This window comes from Biomphalaria glabrata, chromosome 2 (assembly GCF_947242115.1).
Source record: "Biomphalaria glabrata chromosome 2, xgBioGlab47.1, whole genome shotgun sequence".
Classification (NCBI taxonomy): Eukaryota; Metazoa; Mollusca; class Gastropoda; family Planorbidae; genus Biomphalaria; species Biomphalaria glabrata.
The window spans coordinates 63,577,377-63,596,114 of record NC_074712.1 but is presented as its reverse complement, the minus strand read 5'-3'; the positions used below and the strand labels follow the sequence as shown (position 1 = coordinate 63,596,114).

At 35.3% G+C, this 18,738-nt stretch overlaps 1 protein-coding gene and 1 non-coding gene across 2 annotated transcripts; one reads left to right on the top strand and one right to left on the bottom strand.

The window, feature by feature from the left end:
- LOC129924858 (U1 spliceosomal RNA) lies at window positions 1-164 on the top strand. Its single transcript, XR_008776767.1, has one exon. It is a non-coding gene; the product is annotated as a U1 spliceosomal RNA (small nuclear RNA).
- A 5,116-nt stretch (window positions 165-5,280) lies between these two features.
- On the bottom strand, window positions 5,281-18,636 carry LOC106063822 (peroxisomal 2,4-dienoyl-CoA reductase [(3E)-enoyl-CoA-producing]). The gene is made up of 8 exons (XM_013222290.2): window positions 18,492-18,636; window positions 15,582-15,650; window positions 15,082-15,199; window positions 13,066-13,135; window positions 12,824-12,948; window positions 11,194-11,287; window positions 10,712-10,816; window positions 5,281-5,644 (listed from the first exon to the last, which is right to left on the bottom strand). The coding sequence occupies exons 1-8, from the start codon at window positions 18,563-18,565 to the stop codon at window positions 5,430-5,432; spliced, it is 870 nt and encodes a 289-aa protein (XP_013077744.2). The 5' UTR covers window positions 18,566-18,636; the 3' UTR covers window positions 5,281-5,429.
- Between the last annotated feature and the right edge of the window lie 102 nt (window positions 18,637-18,738).

Genomic DNA, 18,738 nt, shown 5'->3' with positions numbered 1-18,738 from the left:
ATACTTACCTGGCACAGGAGGTACCCTGATCAGCAAGGTGGTCCTCCCAGGTCGAGGCTCGTCCATTGCACTTCGGGCGGGTTGAACCCTGCGATCACCCCAAATGTGGGTGACTCGGGTGCGTAATTTTTGCGTATGGGGGACTGCGTTCGCGCTATCCCCTGCCTATTCAAATTAAAAGTCAGGAATGGTAACAAGAGCAAATAATCGTTGGCAACATTGTGTAAATTTTGTGGTACAGTATTATGGATTGAAAGTTCTCAAGATAACCTCTTAGGAAAAATAGGACGTGTCCTAGTGACACCTGGTTGTTTCGAAAACGAGGACATTGTACCTATCTCAAATCAGGTCAGCGTACCCACGCTTAAATGCCAGAAAGACGCCGATTAAAACTTAGCTCAAGACTACAGCAGGGAAACAAAATTAACATAGCTTAAATTACAAACACAGTTCCTAGTGACACCTCATTGTTCACTAAATGAGGACATTGTACCTATCTCAAATCAGGTCAGCGCACTCACGCTTTAATGCCAGAAAGACGCCTATTAAAGCTTAGTCAAGGCTACAGCAGGGAAACATAATTAACAATCAAAAGGAAAATTAAATGTAAACGGGTCAAGGATGTGTATTGAATTGTCACTGTTCTTTATCCTAAAGAAAGATATAAAAGGCGGAGTGTTAGCTTGAGACGAGAGAGAACGCTAGAAAGTTAGACCTAGAAGTCGCCAGTTTTTAAAGTAAATATTTACTCATTTTATTGAACATTTCACTGAATCCTGTATCTGTTATATATATCTTTGTACATACTTTTATTGTTTCAAGTTCAAGTTTTAAATAATTAAAACTCAAGAAAACATATCAGCACTTTGTTTCTTCATTGATTATTAAAGTGTTTGAACTATAATCAAGGCACCTCCGAACCCACATATGTCACAAGTTTATAGCATCAAGATCTGCCAGTTAAATAAACATAATAAACACGTGACAATCGTCATCTTTTTTGAAGTAACGTCTGTATTATATAAGATAAGAATATATAGGAAGATTTATGTGTTTCAATGTGACAAAAGGGCCAATAATAACATTTCTTGTTAGTGAGTCCTTGCGGTCCAGTGCCCCCCTTCTTCATGACCATTATTTTGACAGTGAACTGAGTTGACATCTTTTGTTCTTCTTGTTATATCCTATCTTATATAATACAGACGTTTTGTTATATCCTCTCTTATATAATACAGACGTTTTGTTATATCCTATCTTATATAATACAGACGTTTTGTTATATCCTATCTTACATAATACAGACGTTTTGTTATATCCTTTCGTATATAATACAGACGTTTTGTTATATCCTATCTTATATAATACAGACGTTTTGTTATATCCTATCTTATATAATACAGACGTTTTGTTATATCCTATCTTATATAATACAGACGTTTTGTTATATCCTATCTTATATAATACAGACGTTTTGTTATATCTTATCTTATATAAACAGACGTTTTGTTAATATCTTATCTTATATAATACAGACGTTTTGTTAATATCTTATCTTATATAATACAGACGTTACTTCAAAAAAGAAGATGATTACGTCCTACGCGTCATGCATTCAGTCATGCCTATTAAACAATGACTTAATGACTTCTTGTGCTCTGACTGTGTCAGATTGTCCTCAGGAGAAGTGAGCCATTGTACTTATTTTTCTGTCCACAGCTCATACGTTGGTGGTGACTAAAGTAGATCTTATTTAGTCATAGTATTCTTATTATAAGTTGGTTTTGACTAAAGTAGATATCATGTATGATATCGTATGATAAATGTTGAGTTTTGTCAACTTGTGATGCAGAGTATTTTGTTTCATTGGTTTACCATATACTCATTTCATTTGTCACTGTGTTTTTAGAATGTTTCATTTTTATAGACCTTTAAACTCACGCCATTTCTTTAGGTATGCGCATGTAACTTGGTGAAGTGCATTATCTGTATTCATCCCTATATTATAGACCTAGAGATTCATCCCTATATTATAGACCTAGAGATTCATCCCTATATTATAGACCTAGAGATTCATCCCTATATTATAGACCTAGAGATTCATCCCTATATTATAGACCTAGAGATTCATCCCTATATTATAGACCTAGAGATTCATCCCTATATTATAGACCTAGAGATTCATCCCTATATTATAGACCTAGAGATTCATCCCTATATTATAGACCTAGAGATTCATCCCTATATTATAGACCTAGAGATTCATCCCTATATTATAGACCTAGAGATTCATCCCTATATTATAGACCTAGAGGCAAAGGCGTAGCAAGCATAGCTGGGGGCCCGGTGCACGGCAATTTATCGGCGCCCCACCCATTTTTCCAGAAACATCATATAGTAATAGAAACATCTTATAGTAATATAATGTAATATATAGAATGATTTAGTGTAATACAAATAACCTAGCGAAAATATCTTCAATATGCATGCATTATGAATACTCTACAATACTATACTGTTTTCATATAAAGGGGGACACTGATGCTTCGTTGTTTCAGAATCGGCCCGCAAAGTGGTCCACTCTGGCAGGTAAAAAGGCAGGTTTCAGTATTTTCATATGACATATATAAAGGCAGTAATATGTCTTCCATTTTTTTAATGAGAGAAAACACTTAATGGTAATGCTTTTTAATTAATTGTTGTTTTTTAAATTGTATTCGTTTTATATTATTTTATTTTATTTTATAAAATGCAGACATTACTTCAAAAAAGAAGATGATTACATCCTATGCGTATTCCTAGGTCAATCTAGTCATGCATGTTTATCAATAACTTACACTCTGCTAAGTTTTCCTCGCTGACTCAGGCAATCCACTTTATGCTCTAATAGTCCTAGGAAGAAGGAGTATTTGTACACATTTTCCTATTCCCTAGCATATGTAACAAGGAAAGTGCTTTTATCTAAAGTGTCTGAGTATTTTATTAGGTTTTGTATTTGAAGATTATGGTTGTTTTATATATAATTGCTACCTTACTTTTAAGTCTTCTATCATGAAGGGTCTCTAAATTTAATGATTTTATTACTCTAATCAAATGTGAATATTCGTTGTTGTTTTTTTAAAATTTGATTTGTACGAATCGCAATGCTCTATTTTGTGTTTGTTCCAGTTTCTTAATGTTTCCTTGAGTTGAGGGGTCCCAAACAGAGGATGCATATTCTATTATTGGCCTAATCAAGGTTAAATAATAATAAACCCTAATGCTTTGATTTTTTAAAAATAATTTCATCAATATGAGGTATTCCATGATAGTTTTTCATTTATTATAACACCTAGTTATTTTGAGGTTTTAGTCTGTGTAACATGAATAGGCTTAAGTGGCACTTATTTATTTATTTTACTCTTAATAAGTGACATTTTTCTGGCTGGAAAGACATGCTACAATTTGATTCTTATTTCTGTAATTCATCTAATTCTCTTTGTAAAATGTCTACAACTCTTCATCATCCACTATTTAACTGCCCATCTCACAAGGTCATGGGTGAGCGGTGGCTGAGTGATGAAGCACTTGGCTTCCGAACCTGGGATCTTGGGTTCAAATCGCTTTTGAATTTCAGGAATTTTAGGGGAAAGTAAAGGCGGTTGGGTCATTGTGCTCGCCACATGACACCCTGCTTGTTAACTGTTGGCCAAAGAAACATATGACCTTAGTCCTTAACATCATCTAGAAGAACAACACATGTACCGGAAGCTCAAAATTGGAACCAGTGAAATCTGCCCATGTGGAGTATCACCAGAGAATGCAGACCACGTCCTCCAAAACTGCTCTCTTTACCAAGAGGCCCGTATAAGACATTGGCCCCAAATCACCCCAATAGAAAGGAAACTATATGGAGAGCTCCCTGACTTGGAAACCACTGCGCAGTTCACCTCATGTATTGGTCTACTCATCTGAACGCTCCAACATAACAATGAGAACGAAGAAGAAGAAGAAGAAGAAAATCTAGAAGAACGTTTCTCACAAGGTCATACTGACTGCTATCTCAATAACTTGAAAAAAAGTTTGATCGTCTGCATCTTAGAGCTGAAATAGAAAATTAAGTCCCCTTGTTTGAAGGGAATTCACGTTCAGCAAAACAAATGCTGTCAAGATAATCATATTTTTGCTTCGGTCACCTTCTTCAATTTGTATTTACTTTTTTATTTATAGATGTATTCTTATTAAATTTGGAATATATGCTAACAACATAATGTAGTTCCATTCTATAGAGCCAGTTTTTCAATTTTTGTCTTCATTTTTTAAATTTTCAACATTTTGTCTCCAAAATTGTGATTTTTTATAGAAAAAAACATATCATAAGTTCGAATAAAAATATTCAAAAAGTAAAAAGATTTATTCAATTTCTAAGTCTATTTCTTTCTAGATACATTGTTTAAGTATTGAATTCAAGTTATTTCATTCATTTTCAACAAATACTTTAAGAGTAGAATCGGCTTAAAGTTACCTTAAAAAATCCAATATGGCGGCGTTTCCATGGCAACCCAAATTTTTTTAAAGATTTTGTTTACATTTTTTACATTAGATTAACTCCATATATATGTATACCAAATCTGAATGCATTTGGTTAAAAAATAAAAAAAATAGCCTCAGGTGGTCCTCCTCCCCTTAAAAGTCCCCTTATTTACTTACTTAGACTTAGGTCCTCCCGCGCCGTTCGGCGCAATGGGCGGCAAGCTGTCTCCATAAAGATCTGTCACTGGCAATGTCTGAAGCCTCCTCCCACCTGGTGTCCACTGTTCTGAGGTCCTCCATGAAGGTGTGTCGCCAAGTAATACGAGGATGTCCCTGTTTGCGCTTTCCTCGTTTTGGCTTCCATGTTAAGTCCCCTTGTTTGAAGGGAATTCAAGTTCGGCAAAACAAATGCTGTCAAGATTGTTTCATATTGTAACAAAGCCTAAAACGCCTATGTTTATGAAAAAATATATACTGTATCGGTCGTCGTTCTTATGTTTACATGTGCTTGTAACTCGTCCATAAGAATGTGTTCAAACAATATTAAAGATATGTATTGTGTCGTTATTCAGGGTATTAAAGCCATACTAAGCGGACATTTCGAATCTATTATTATTATGTTCATAACAACCTCAAAAGCTTGCTATTTAGAATTTTTCAGCCATGTTTAATATCTCCAATAAACAAAACAAACAATAAATATTTCAGCTTCGGAATAAACACAACAAACATGCCAACTTTTGATTACCGGTATAAAAAAAAACACAAACATTTTACCTTTTAAATAGACATAAAGAATGTTTCTTGAGTACTTTAATACATACTTTCACAAACATTTTAAATCATCTCTGTTTACAGGACACAATTATAAATGTACTAATCCTAACAACTCATGGTGCGAAGTCAGTGTCAAACAGTAGTTACATTTTCGCCATTAATTTGTTAAAAAATTCCACTCGGCGGTGTGAGTTGTCATCGCTTAACCAGGCAGCACCATCAGCGATGAGAGTGGAAGATGTGATTAATCCTGCCATATCTGTAACTAAAAATAAACAAATCTCTCCTATTTCTTTTCTTGTACCCATCCTTCCGATTGGGATAACGCTGTTTAAAATCTCTTTGGGAATACCACCACCTGAAAGAATGCAGTAAAAAAAAAAACTTAACATTTGTTGATTTTTTACATTTTATGTATGGCACTGCAGGTCAACACAATTAAATCTAAAAAATCAACTTATTATATATAAAGTTACACTAGATTACATAGCTTAAGTTGTTATGGTTTACACTAGATTACGTAGCGTAAGTTGTTATAGTTTACACTAGATTACATAGCTTAAGTTGTTATGGTTTTACACTAGATTACGTAGCTTAAGTTGTTATGGTCTACACTAGATTACGTAGCTTAAGTTGTTATGGTTTACACTAGATTACATTGCTTAAGTTGTTATGGTCTACACTAGATTACATAGCTTACGTTGTTATGGTTGACACTAGATTACATAGCTTAAGTTGTTATGGTTTACACTAGATTACATAGCTTACGTTGTTATGGTTGACACTAGATTACATAGCTTAAGTTGTTATGGTTTACACTAGATTACATAGCTTACGTTGTTATGGTTGACACTAGATTACATAGCTTAAGTTGTTATGGTTGACACTAGATTACATAGCTTAAGTTGTTATGGTTGACACTAGATTACGTAGCTTAAGTTGTTATGGTTTACACTAGATTACGTAGTTTAAGATTTTATGGTTTACACTAGATTACGTAGCTTAAGTTGTTATGGTTTACACTAGATTACGTAGCTTAAGTTGTTATGGTTTACACTAGATTACGTAGTTTAAGATTTTATGGTTTACACTAGATTACGTAGCTTAAGTTGTTATGGTTTACACTAGATTACGTAGCTTAAGTTGTTATGGTTTACACTAGATTACATAGCGTAAGTTGTTATGGTTTACACTAGATTACGTAGCGTAAGTTGTTATGGTTTACACTAGATTACATAGCTTAAGTTGTTATGGTTTTACACTAGATTACATAGCTTAAGTTGTTATGGTCTACACTAGATTACGTAGCTTAAGTTGTTATGGTTGACACTAGATTACGTAGCTTAAGTTGTTATGGTTTACACTAGGTTACATAGCTTAAGTTGTTATGGTTTACACTAGATTACATAGCTTAAGTTGTTATGGTTTACACTAGATTACATAGCTTAGGTTGTTATGGTTGACACTATATTACATGGCTTAAGTTGTTATGGTTTACACTAGATTACATAGCTTACGTTGTTATGGTTTACACTAAATTACATAGCTTAAGTTGTTATGGTTTACACTAGATTACGTAGCTTAAGTTGTTATGGTTTACACTAGGTTACATAGCTTAAGTTGTTATGGTTTACACTAGATTACATAGCTTAAGTTGTTATGGTTTACACTAGATTACATAGCTTATGTTGTTATGGTTTACACTAGATTACATAGCTTACGTTGTTATGGTTTACACTAGATTACATAGCTTAAGTTGTTATGGTTTACACTAGATTACATAACTTAAGTTGTTATGGTTTACACTAGATTACATAGCTTACGTTGTTATGGTTTACACTAGATTACATAGCTTAAGTTGTTATGGTTTACACTAGATTACATAGCTTACATTGTTATGGTTTACACTAGATTACATAGCTTAAGTTGTTATGGTTTACACTAGATTACATAGCTTACATTGTTATGGTTTACACTAGATTACATAGCTTAAGTTGTTATGGTTTACACTAGATTACATAGCTTAAGTTGTTATGGTTTACACTAGATTACGTAGCTTAAGATGTTATGGTTTACACTAGATTACGTAGCTTAAGTTGTTATGGTTTACACTAGATTACATAGCTTAAGTTGTTATGGTTGACACTAGATTACGTAGCTTAAGATGTTATGGTTTACACTAGATTATGTAGCTTACGTTGTTATGGTTTACACTAGATTACATAACTTAAGTTGTTATGGTTTACACTAGATTACATAGCTTACGTTGTTATGGTTTACACTAGATTACATAGCTTAAGTTGTTATGGTTGACACTAGATTACGTAGCTTAAGATGTTATGGTTTACACTAGATTACGTAGCTTAAGTTGTTATGGTTTACACTAGATTACGTAGCTTAAGTTGTTATGGTTGACACTAGATTACATAGCTTAAGTTGTTATGGTTTACACTAGATTACATAGCTTAAGTTGTTATGGTTTACACTAGATTACATAGCTTAAGTTGTTATGGTTTTACACTAGATTACATAGCTTAAGTTGTTATGGTCTACACTAGATTACGTAGCTTAAGTTGTTATGGTTTACACTAGATTACATAGCTTAAGTTGTTATGGTTTACACTAGATTACGTAGCTTAAGTTGTTATGGTTTACACTAGGTTACATAGCTTAAGTTGTTATGGTTTACACTAGATTACATAGCTTAAGTTGTTATGGTTTACACTAGATTACATAGCTTAGGTTGTTATGGTTGACACTATATTACATGGCTTAAGTTGTTATGGTTTACACTAGATTACATAGCTTACATTGTTATGGTTTACACTAGATTACGTAGCTTAAGATGTTATGGTTTACACTAGATTACGTAGCTTAAGTTGTTATGGTTTACACTAGATTACATAGCTTAAGTTGTTATGGTTGACACTAGATTACGTAGCTTAAGATGTTATGGTTTACACTAGATTATGTAGCTTACGTTGTTATGGTTTACACTAGATTACATAACTTAAGTTGTTATGGTTTACACTAGATTACATAGCTTACGTTGTTATGGTTTACACTAGATTACATAGCTTAAGTTGTTATGGTTGACACTAGATTACGTAGCTTAAGATGTTATGGTTTACACTAGATTACGTAGCTTAAGTTGTTATGGTTTACACTAGATTACGTAGCTTAAGTTGTTATGGTTGACACTAGATTACATAGCTTAAGTTGTTATGGTTTACACTAGATTACATAGCTTAAGTTGTTATGTTTTACACTAGATTACATAGCTTAAGTTGTTATGGTTATGTCTCATAAAAATCAGAAAGTAAATAAGCTTTTTCCTAATAACCCTAATCCTAATGTACTTTACATATCTTATTCTATCTTTCTTTATATATCAACTTGTAGACAAAACTAACTCAAGAATTTCACAGACAAATCTAAGTTGTTATGCACTTTAAAAAAACTGTGCTAACAAAGAACTGAACAATGTACAACGGTATCAAGTATCAACAAAATACTGACTGTATAACTACTTAACAGTACTGAACTTTACAACTTAACCTTCCTCTTATAGAGACCAGTCGAAAGACTATAGGTTTATTGCCAGTAACTTCCAGAAGGTCACCTAGTCATAACGCGGGCTATCTGCACACTGTGTATTCACAACATTATCTTACTGAAAGCCCATACACTCGTCAAGCTTGATCCAACATTGTAAACTGGCCTCTTTCCATGTGTAAAATGTTTGTAAAATGTTTTACATGTTTCGGATGTTCCTTCAGAGTTGAAGATAATTACTTCCTAGTCCAAACCTCCCGCAGGACGGCGGGGGATGGGAGCGGGCAGGGTTTGAACCCGGGACCATCGATAAATCTGAACGACAGTCCAGCACGCAAACCGCACGACCAGGCAGTCATCCAAGTGTTGCCTAGTCATGTATGGCCACCTGTACCAGTGTTGTCAGTTCACTTAATCTAGTACCGGCACATTAACATTTAATCTCTAGCTGATCAGCATTGCAGACTTCAGCACATGTAGTGGGCCAATCTCTAGATGATCAGCATTGCAAATTTCAGACTTCAGCACATTTAGTGGCCTAATCTCTAGCTGATCAGCATTGCAGACTTCAGCACATGTAGTGGGCCAATCTCTAGATGATCAGCATTGCAAATTTCAGACTTCAGCACATTTAGTGGCCTAATCTCTAGCTGATCAGCATTGCAGACTTCAGCAAATTTAGTGGGCCAATTTCTAGTTAATCAGCATTGCAGACTTCAGCACATTTAGTGGGCATATCTTTAGCTGATCAACTTTGCAGACTTCAGCACATTTAGTGGGCATATCTTTAGCTGATCAACTTTGCAGACTTCAGCACATTTAGTGGGCATATCTTTAGCTGATCAGTTTTGCAGACTTCAGCACATTTAGTGGGCATATCTTTAGCTGATCAACTTTGCAGACTTCAGCACTTTTAGTGGGCATATCTTTAGCTGATCAGTTTTGCAGACTTCAGCACATTTAGTGGGCATATCTTTAGCTGATCAACTTTGCAGACTTCAGCACATTTAGTGGGCATATCTTTAGCTGATCAACTTTGCAGACTTCAGCACATTTAGTGGGCATATCTTTAGCTGATCAGTTTTGCAGACTTCAGCACATTTAGTGGACCAATCTCTAGTTAATCAGCATTGCAGTCTTCAGCACATTTAGTGGGCATATCTTTAGCTGATCAACTTTGCAGACTTCAGCACATTTAGTGGGCATATCTTTAGCTGATCAGTTTTGCAGACTTCAGCACATTTAGTGGACCAATCTCTAGTTAATCAGCATTGCAGTCTTCAGCACATTTAGTGGGCATATCTTTAGCTGATCAACTTTGCAGACTTCAGCACATTTAGTGGGCATATCTTTAGCTGATCAGCATTGTAGACTTCAGCACATTTAGTGGGCATATCTTTAGCTGATCAACTTTGCAGACTTCAGCACTTTTAGTGGGCATATCTTTAGCTGATCAGTTTTGCAGACTTCAGCACATTTAGTGGGCATATCTTTAGCTGATCAACTTTGCAGACTTCAGCACATTTAGTGGGCATATCTTTAGCTGATCAACTTTTCAGACTTCAGCACATTTAGTGGGCATATCTTTAGCTGATCAGTTTTGCAGACTTCAGCACATTTAGTGGACCAATCTCTAGTTAATCAGCGTTGCAGTCTTTAGCACATTTAGTGGGTATATCTCTAGCTGATCAGCTTTTTAGACTTCAGCACATTAAGTGGGCCATCAATACATACTTTTATGTTATCTTTCCCCCTACCTTTTAATTTATTAGGAGGCCATGTCAAATAAAAAGTCAACTTACATAAACACATATCATTAACTAATGCTATGAGAAACCATACGCAATTAACAAAGAGTTGAAGCACTTACCAAGTCTTCTCATTCCTTCAGTGTCATCAATTGGCCCTGGAGCCACACATAAGACTCGAATGCCTTGCTGACCCCACTCTAAAGCCTGATGTTTAGTGAGGGCCTCTGTTAGAAAAATGCAGTTCTTTTTATTTATAAAAAAAATAGGTGCTGATTCTCAGTGATGGATTGCCTAACTTTTAACTACTAATAAATCAATAATAAACGTTAAAATAGAAGAAAAGTAATAATTTTTCCCCACATTAAAAAAAATGCTGATACCGTTGCGTACCATCACAAAAAAATGTGCATACCATCAAAAAAAAAAAAGCACTGGAAAAATGTAAACAAAAAATATTTTACTGCACATAAGATTGTTAGAATATGTTGTTAAGATTTTTCACTTTTATGAAAACATTGCTTTTTAAAAAATCCTTGTCATCATAAAGTGATTGCATAATTTCAAGCATCAAATTCGTGAGTTAATTCAAATGCTGACAAACCTATAGCAGCTTTTGCACTTCCTGCATGAGCTTGGAGTGCTGTCCCCTTGTAATGCAATGTGGCTGTTATATTGATAATGACACCACCATGAGCCTGAAACATTTGTACAGAAACAGGCCAATAAGATAGCATGACTAATGGTTGTCACTTGAACAAAGAAATCACAGAATCTTGCTACCTGACTAAGAAAGATGTTTCACCAAGTAGTGAAACATGAAATGAGATTGAAAATCTAAACAAATCCCCATGAATTGAATCCCTTTGAAAACGAGCTAATCGATTGGTTGTACTTCTACTGCTTTTATTTATTATTCAGTTTTTTTTATTAACTTAGAGAGGCGCAGTGGCTGAGTAGTAAAGCGCTCATCTACCGAGCCAGGATCCAGAGTTCAAATCTTGGTGAAGACTGGGATTTTTTATTTCGGGATCTTCTGGCGCCTCTGAGTCCACCCAACTCTAATGAGTAGCTGACATTAGTTGGGGAAAATTATATGCAGTTGGTTGTTAAGCGTAGGCCACAGATACAGATGACCTTTATATCATCTGCCCTACAGACCACAAGGTTTGAAAAGGGAACATATTAACTTAGATCTAGATCCAAAGTCTGTATATCTCACATAATCTACTCTTCCCTAATAAGAAATCAAAAGACAAATTTCAGTCCTATACAATGATTTTATTACACAATGAATTACAATATTCATTGAGATATATCGGAGGTGAAAAGCTGACAAGTTTCAGTAGTTTTAAATACCTCAGAGCTATCGTCTCAGATGAAAGAACTAAACCTGAGACTACTGGCTAGAATTGCACAGTCCACTTGCAAAACTCAAAACAATATGCAAAGACAAAGGCAATGCCCTTGACACTAAAATCAGTTTGACCTGATCATGGCCACATTTTTATATGCTTACAAATCTTGCAGAATAGAGAGATAAAGATCCTAGCAATGGAATTGAGATGCTACAGAAAGAACCTAGATATCACATACAAAGACGGCATCACAAAGAGATTAGAGACAGGATTAGTACTATGATTGGACCCTACCATGACCTGCTAACTCAAAAAGAGCTGTCAGGGCTCGCAAAGACCTTCCTTCAGGGAACAGTACCAGGAAAAAGAAGAAGAGGTGAGAAAGCGATGGGAAAACATAAAAAAATGGATGGTCCTGCCATTGAAAGAGGTTCTATCCAAGGCAAAAGGAATTGAGAAAGACGGTCATCGGATCTTGTGTGGCGCCTCAACAGTCCAAGAGACTAAGGGATTGGTGAAGGATTCATTAAGATTTCCAAAAATACCAAAATATCTCAAATTACACAAGTCCTTTTCGTTTGTATCTAAAAGAATACTGGTACACTCTTACTCTGATTAAGTTAGAATGAATGCTCTCTATATCTTGATTTTGAGCTACGTCCATTCTCCAAGATACTAAACTAATTACCCAAAAACCCTCTTGACATGATTTAAACAATGAAAACCCCTTATATGAATACAAAATTACCTCGTGGTCCAACACTAATTAATAATTCAATGAGTGTTGTCCCCTTGGTACATTGTAAGAAGTTAAAATATATACCGAAATATTAAAGCATCTTTCTTTATGTTAGTGGGTGCTCTGTAGATACTTACTTTAAAATAATGGTCATAGACAGCTTTACTAACATTGAAGGTCCCCAGTGTGTCAATTTCTAAAACAGTCCTGAATGCATTGAATGACATTTTATCTAATGGGCATAAGAAATTTCCAGCAGCACCTGAAAAAAATGGCAACAGAATTTTATTTTACAATTATGTTTTTGGATTTATTAATTTTTCAAGCTTCTACAATACCTGTAAAACAATGATTTAAACTGATCAAAATCTTAACTTACCATTAATGAGAATATCAATGCGACCATATTCTTTGAGACAGGTGTCGACACCAGCTATTACTTCTTGAGGCTAAGATAGAAATAGATACTAGTAAAAAAAAAAAAGTAAAGTTCCTCTTTCAGACCTTGTGGTCTATAGGGCAGATGATGTAAAGGCCATCTGTTTCTGTGGCCTACGGTTAACAAGGGTGTCATGTGCCCAGCACAACGACCAAATGCCTTTACTTTTCCCCAGCTAATGTCAGCTACCCATTAGAGCTGGGTGGACTCAGGCGCCCAAAGATCCTAAATTAAAAACCCCAGTCTTCACCAGGATTCAAACCCGGGACTGTTTTGGAAACCAAGCGCTTTACCGCTCATCCACCACGCCTCCACTGTGTCATGTAAGTTCTATTTTATTTACTTTTAGGAAGAAGAGGTGTTGAAATGTAAGGGAAATAATTCCTTCAATTCTAACATAACTTTCTTCTATGCAATACTGATTTAACATTTTAAAAATTCTACTCCATACAAAATATACAAACCTTTCCCTTGGTTGTAGTGTTGATTCAATATAAAGATCTATAAACTATATTGTAACTATCATCTGAATAAATCTATTTTTACCATTACAGAATCTAAAAAATGTTTTCCTTCTGAATTATCTCCTTAAATAAACCATAACACATTCACACACCTTTTTACCTTTTTTACCTTTACCTATCCCTTAGTCTGTTGGACCGTTGGGGCACCAGGCAAGATTTGTCGACCGTCTTTCTCCATTCCTCCCTTTTTTTTTGCCTTGTTTAGAACCTCTCTCAATGGCAGGCCAGTCCATTCTTTAATGTTGTCCTCCCATCGCTTTTTCTGTCTGCCTCTTCTTCTTTTCCCTGGCACTGTTCCCTTAAGGAAGGTCTTTGCGAGCCCTGTAGATCTTGTAATGTGGCCAAAGGTTTTAAGCTTTCGTCTTTTCACAATAGTTAGCAGGTCGTCATGGGCTCCGATCGCAACAGTAACCCTGTCTCTGATTTCTTGGTTTGTGATGCGGTCTTTGAATGTGATGCCTAGGATCCTTCTGTAGCATCTCAATTCCATTGCTAGGATCCTCCTCTCAAGCTCTGCATTCAACGTCCACGACTCGCAAGCATATAAAAATGTGGCCATGACCAGAGAGTGCATCAGTCTGATTTTGGTGCCGAGGGCTAAGCCCTTATCTTTCCATATTATTTTAAGTTTCGAAAGGGCTGCTGTGGACTGTGCTATTCGGGCCAATAATTTGGGTTTTGTTCCCTCATCTGAGACAATAGCTCCGAGGTATTTGAAGCTGTTAACACTAGTTAGCTTTTCACCTCCAATACTGATGCCTCTTTTAAAGCCCTGATGGCTATTGGTCATAATTTGAGTTTTTTCGGCATTTATTTGCATGCCATATGCTGCGGCAGTCTTGTCAATGCGCATCACCAGGTCAGCTAGTTCTTCTTCTGTCCCTGCTAGGCCGTCAATGTCATCTGCGAAGCGCAAGTTAGTAATTCTTCTTCCTCCAATGGTAACAGTACTTTCATAGCCCTCGAGGGCATCTTCCATTATCCTTTCAAGGAAGATATTGAAGAGTGTTGGTGACAGTAGGCAGCCTTGTCTTACTCCAACTATGGTTTTGAACCAGTCCCCAATATTATTGTTGAAGTACACCGCACTGGTGGCATCCTTGTAGAGGTTCTGGATAACTTTGATTATGTTTTTATTAATGTTGTACTTTTCCATTGTCGCCCAGAGTGCTCCGTGCCATACTCGATCGAAAGCTTTCTTGAAATCAATAAAGACATGGAAAAGATTCTCTTGGTGTTGGAGATATTTCTCACAGAGTATTCTGAGGTTTAGGATTTGCTCTGTTGTGCTGCGACCTTGTCTAAAACCTGCTTGTTCCTCTGATATGATGTTGTCTGCTATCGGTTTTAGCCGGTTTAATATGATTTTTAACACACACACACATAGAAACAAACTATTGATTTTTTAGTGACCTATACAAATATATATTACTTTTCGGACATCCATTTGTATGGGCAGACATCGACACACTGTTGTCTCACGCAGTGTCCGTGCTGATTTGTTTAACCTGTCTACATTTCTTCCAGCTATGGCAGTGTGACAACCATGTCTAATGAATAAAGAAAAATTTTGAAAAATAAACATCAGGCTCTACCTAAATACTGATCAATAACTCTTAACATTTTGTAGGTCAACTGTGAAGTTATTTTTCTAAAGTTTTATAAAGTAAAATGTAGTTGAATCATGTCCCACTCTACGACATAAGATGTGACACTAAATAACTACAATGTATTTCATCGGTTCTCAACCTTTTAAGCTCGGCGACCCCTTTTTAGAATCCCCCACTCTGCCGTGACCTCCCCTTCCCACACACACAGGCAACCCCTGGCAAATCGTCAATCGACCCCAAAGGAGGTCGCGACCCACAGGTTGAGAACCCCTGATGTATTTCAATCAGGAACTTGTAGCTAGAAGATATTTTAACATTTTACCGCATAAAAATTTCAGCTATTGTGAAACATATTCCTGATCCACCACCAGTGATCAATGCCACCTTATCTCTGAAAAAAAACAAACAAGCAATACAATAAATAATACCTATTAAAAACAAAGCTTATCTAAGGGAAAGAACCGCTAACTACTGAAAATTACAGGGTTTAGATCCCTTTCTGCTATACAAAACAAAACTAATTAATTTGTACTAAATGATTTACCGATTGGTTAATTTTTCGATTGATTTGTGTATTGTTATCGACTATGAATAATTATGCAAAATTTCAATTTGATCCTAGAATGGGAAGCGGGAGAAAAAATTTGTCGAAATGAAATAAGGGGACTAAATCCATATATTTATAGTCACATCTCTCATTGAGTAGCATTTATTCCCCTTATTTTGTGATGAAACAAAATAATTAATCACCAACAATTAATTAACTAATTGTTAAATTTTATTTTTATTGATTCCTATGAATCATTGTGCAAAGTTTTAACTTGATCCAAGCAAGGGAAATGGGAGAAAAACATGTTATTATCTTATCTTATCTTATCTTATATAATACAGACGTTACTTCAAAAAAGAAGATGATTACGTCCTACGCGTCATGCATTTAGTCATGCATATTAACCAATGACTTCAATTCTGCCAAGTCACTGGTTTTCCTGGCTAGCTCAGGCAACCCATTCCATGCTCTAATAGCACTAGGGAAGAAGGAGTATTTGTACAAATTTGTCCTAGCATATGGGACGAAACTTTTTACCACACACAGACAGAGTGAGCTGATATAATAAGCTTTTTAAAAAAAGAACTGAACTCTATGAAGTTAAAAAAATATGTGTGATTGTATATATAAAGCTATTTAAATTTCAAAGAAATATAAATTGATTTAACTTTATCGTATAAGAGGTGCTGTGGCTGAGCAGTAAAGCGCTTGGCTTCTGAACCAGGGGTCCTGGGTTCGAATCCTGGGATTTTAAAATTTTGGGATCTTTAGGCACCTCTGAGTCCACCCAACTCTAATGGGTACCTGGCATTAGTTATAGGAAATGTAAAGGTGGTCTGTCGTTGTACAGGCCAAATGATGTTAACCCTAGGCAACAGAAACAGAGGACCATTTCAACTACTGCCCTAAAGATCATTAGGTCTGAAAGGGGAATTTTACTTTATTATAGTATTTAATAAATAAGCCATACAGAGGAGCACACAGACTCCAAAAGAGATAGTTGGAGGATACACATGTGAGATCAAAACAAAATCAACTGCAGAAGACGAGCATCTACAGATGACACAAAGAGAACTTAAGTCAACAGTTTTGTTTGTGTTGGATGTGGCAAAATAGATAGATCACAGCTAGGAATGTTTCGCCACATGAAATACTGCACCTGCTTAAAATTAAGACTTGAAGACATCCTTACATAAAAGCCATATTGAAATTTAGAAATTTAAATGAAACTGATTTTTAAATAAAAACACAAAAGGCTTAATAAATTATTTAATAAATAAAACAGGGACATGAAATCAAAATGTTTGTAAAAAGTTTTACTTATTTCGGATGTTCCTTCAGAGTTGAAGATAATTACTTCCTAGTCCAAACCTCCCGTAGGACGACGGGGGATGGGAGCGGGCAGGGTTTGAACCCTGGACCATCTATAAGTCCGAACGATAGTCCAGCGCGCAAACCGCACGACCAGGCAAGCCAATCAAAAGTACTTTGTACTCGAGAACAAATAATGACTCAAATCTTTGACTACAGATTTAGATAATTTAGAAATTAAGTGAACATTTTCAAAAGGAGCTATAGTTAACATTAATGTTACCAAAATTGTTTAGCTTAACTGATGATTCTCCTAACTCTGAGGCTTCATGTTAAACAGTCTCTGGCAGCACAATCATAGAAGATAGGAGCTCTTTTTAGAGCTACCCTATATCCCTAGGAGAGAGAGACCCCAATTTGCACCAATAACAACAATCTTTTATTCTTATATCAAATGAATTTAAGATGCTCCATAAAAAAAAAATTGTGTAAGCCTTATAAATGCTTATTGTGTTAAACTAGAGTCCATGAGCAATCCTTTTGTAAAATGTTTGTAAAATGTTTTATATGTTTCGGATGTTCCTTCAGAGTTGAAGATAGTTTACTTCCTAGTCCAAACCTCCTGCAGGACGACGGGGGATGGGAGCGGGCAGGGTTTGAACTCTCGACCGTCGATAAATCCGAACGACAGTCCAGCGATCAAACCGCATGACCAGGCAGCCAAACAAACACCAAACTTTAATATTGAATATAAATATATTTTTAATATTCTCTGAGAAGCAATAAGATGCAGAAGCCTGAGAAGGAATTTTAACGAATAATTTCAATATTGAAGTAAAACCATGTAACCACGGCATTATAATCTATATCTAGATCTATATTAATATTTTGAATATAAAATATTTTTATGTTGAACTGAGTTTAAAGGCATTAAAGAAAAATATATTCAGCACTATGTGACTAGATCTATACTATACTACTATACCAACATACTAGATCTAGTACTACTCTATGATAACTCTATCATCTATGTTTCCTCAGTGAGAGTCAGTGTATGATTCAAACATTCTTACTTAACATTGTATTCAAGAAAGAAATGCTAGACTAGTCACTAGGAGGAACTAGATCTAGCCCTAGGTCACTTGGCTGTGAGTAGTAATACTAATACTTAGTATGGCTATTAATTATTAATATTATTTATTACTATAACTATTATTAACTATAATAATTAAGACTAAGGCTAAGCCGCAAGCGTTCAAAAAGTATTACTGTTACTGTTAGATTAAATGCTAGATCTAATCTAGATAGTCCGCAAATGTTTACTTTAAAAGATTTGTACCGATTGTTTAAATAAAAAAAAAAAACACACACTTTATAATGTCCTTTCTAAAACTGTAGACATAACTTTCTAGACACTTTTCATCTGGTGCTGGTGTTTCGGACATTGTTATTTTTAACTTTGAACTTTAAACTTAATTTGAACTTAGACGACTAAACTGTCAAACAAAACGAAAAGTAGCATAGTGCTGCATAGCCATAGATTTTAGATCAATACTAGTAGATTTTTTAAATCGTAAGTTAGAGACTAATCAAATAGATCTATATTGAAGACTGCATT

Coding starts and splice junctions, on each gene's coding strand:
- LOC106063822 (XM_013222290.2), bottom strand. CDS start 18,565: ATGTCCGAAACACCAGCACCAGATGAAAAGTGTCTAGAAAGTTATGTC. Junction 15,200..15,581: donor ATAGCTGAAATTTTTATGCG/GTAAAATGTTAA, acceptor TTTATTCATTAG/ACATGGTTGTCACACTGCCA. Junction 12,949..13,065: donor CATTGATATTCTCATTAATG/GTAAGTTAAGAT, acceptor CATTTTTTTCAG/GTGCTGCTGGAAATTTCTTA.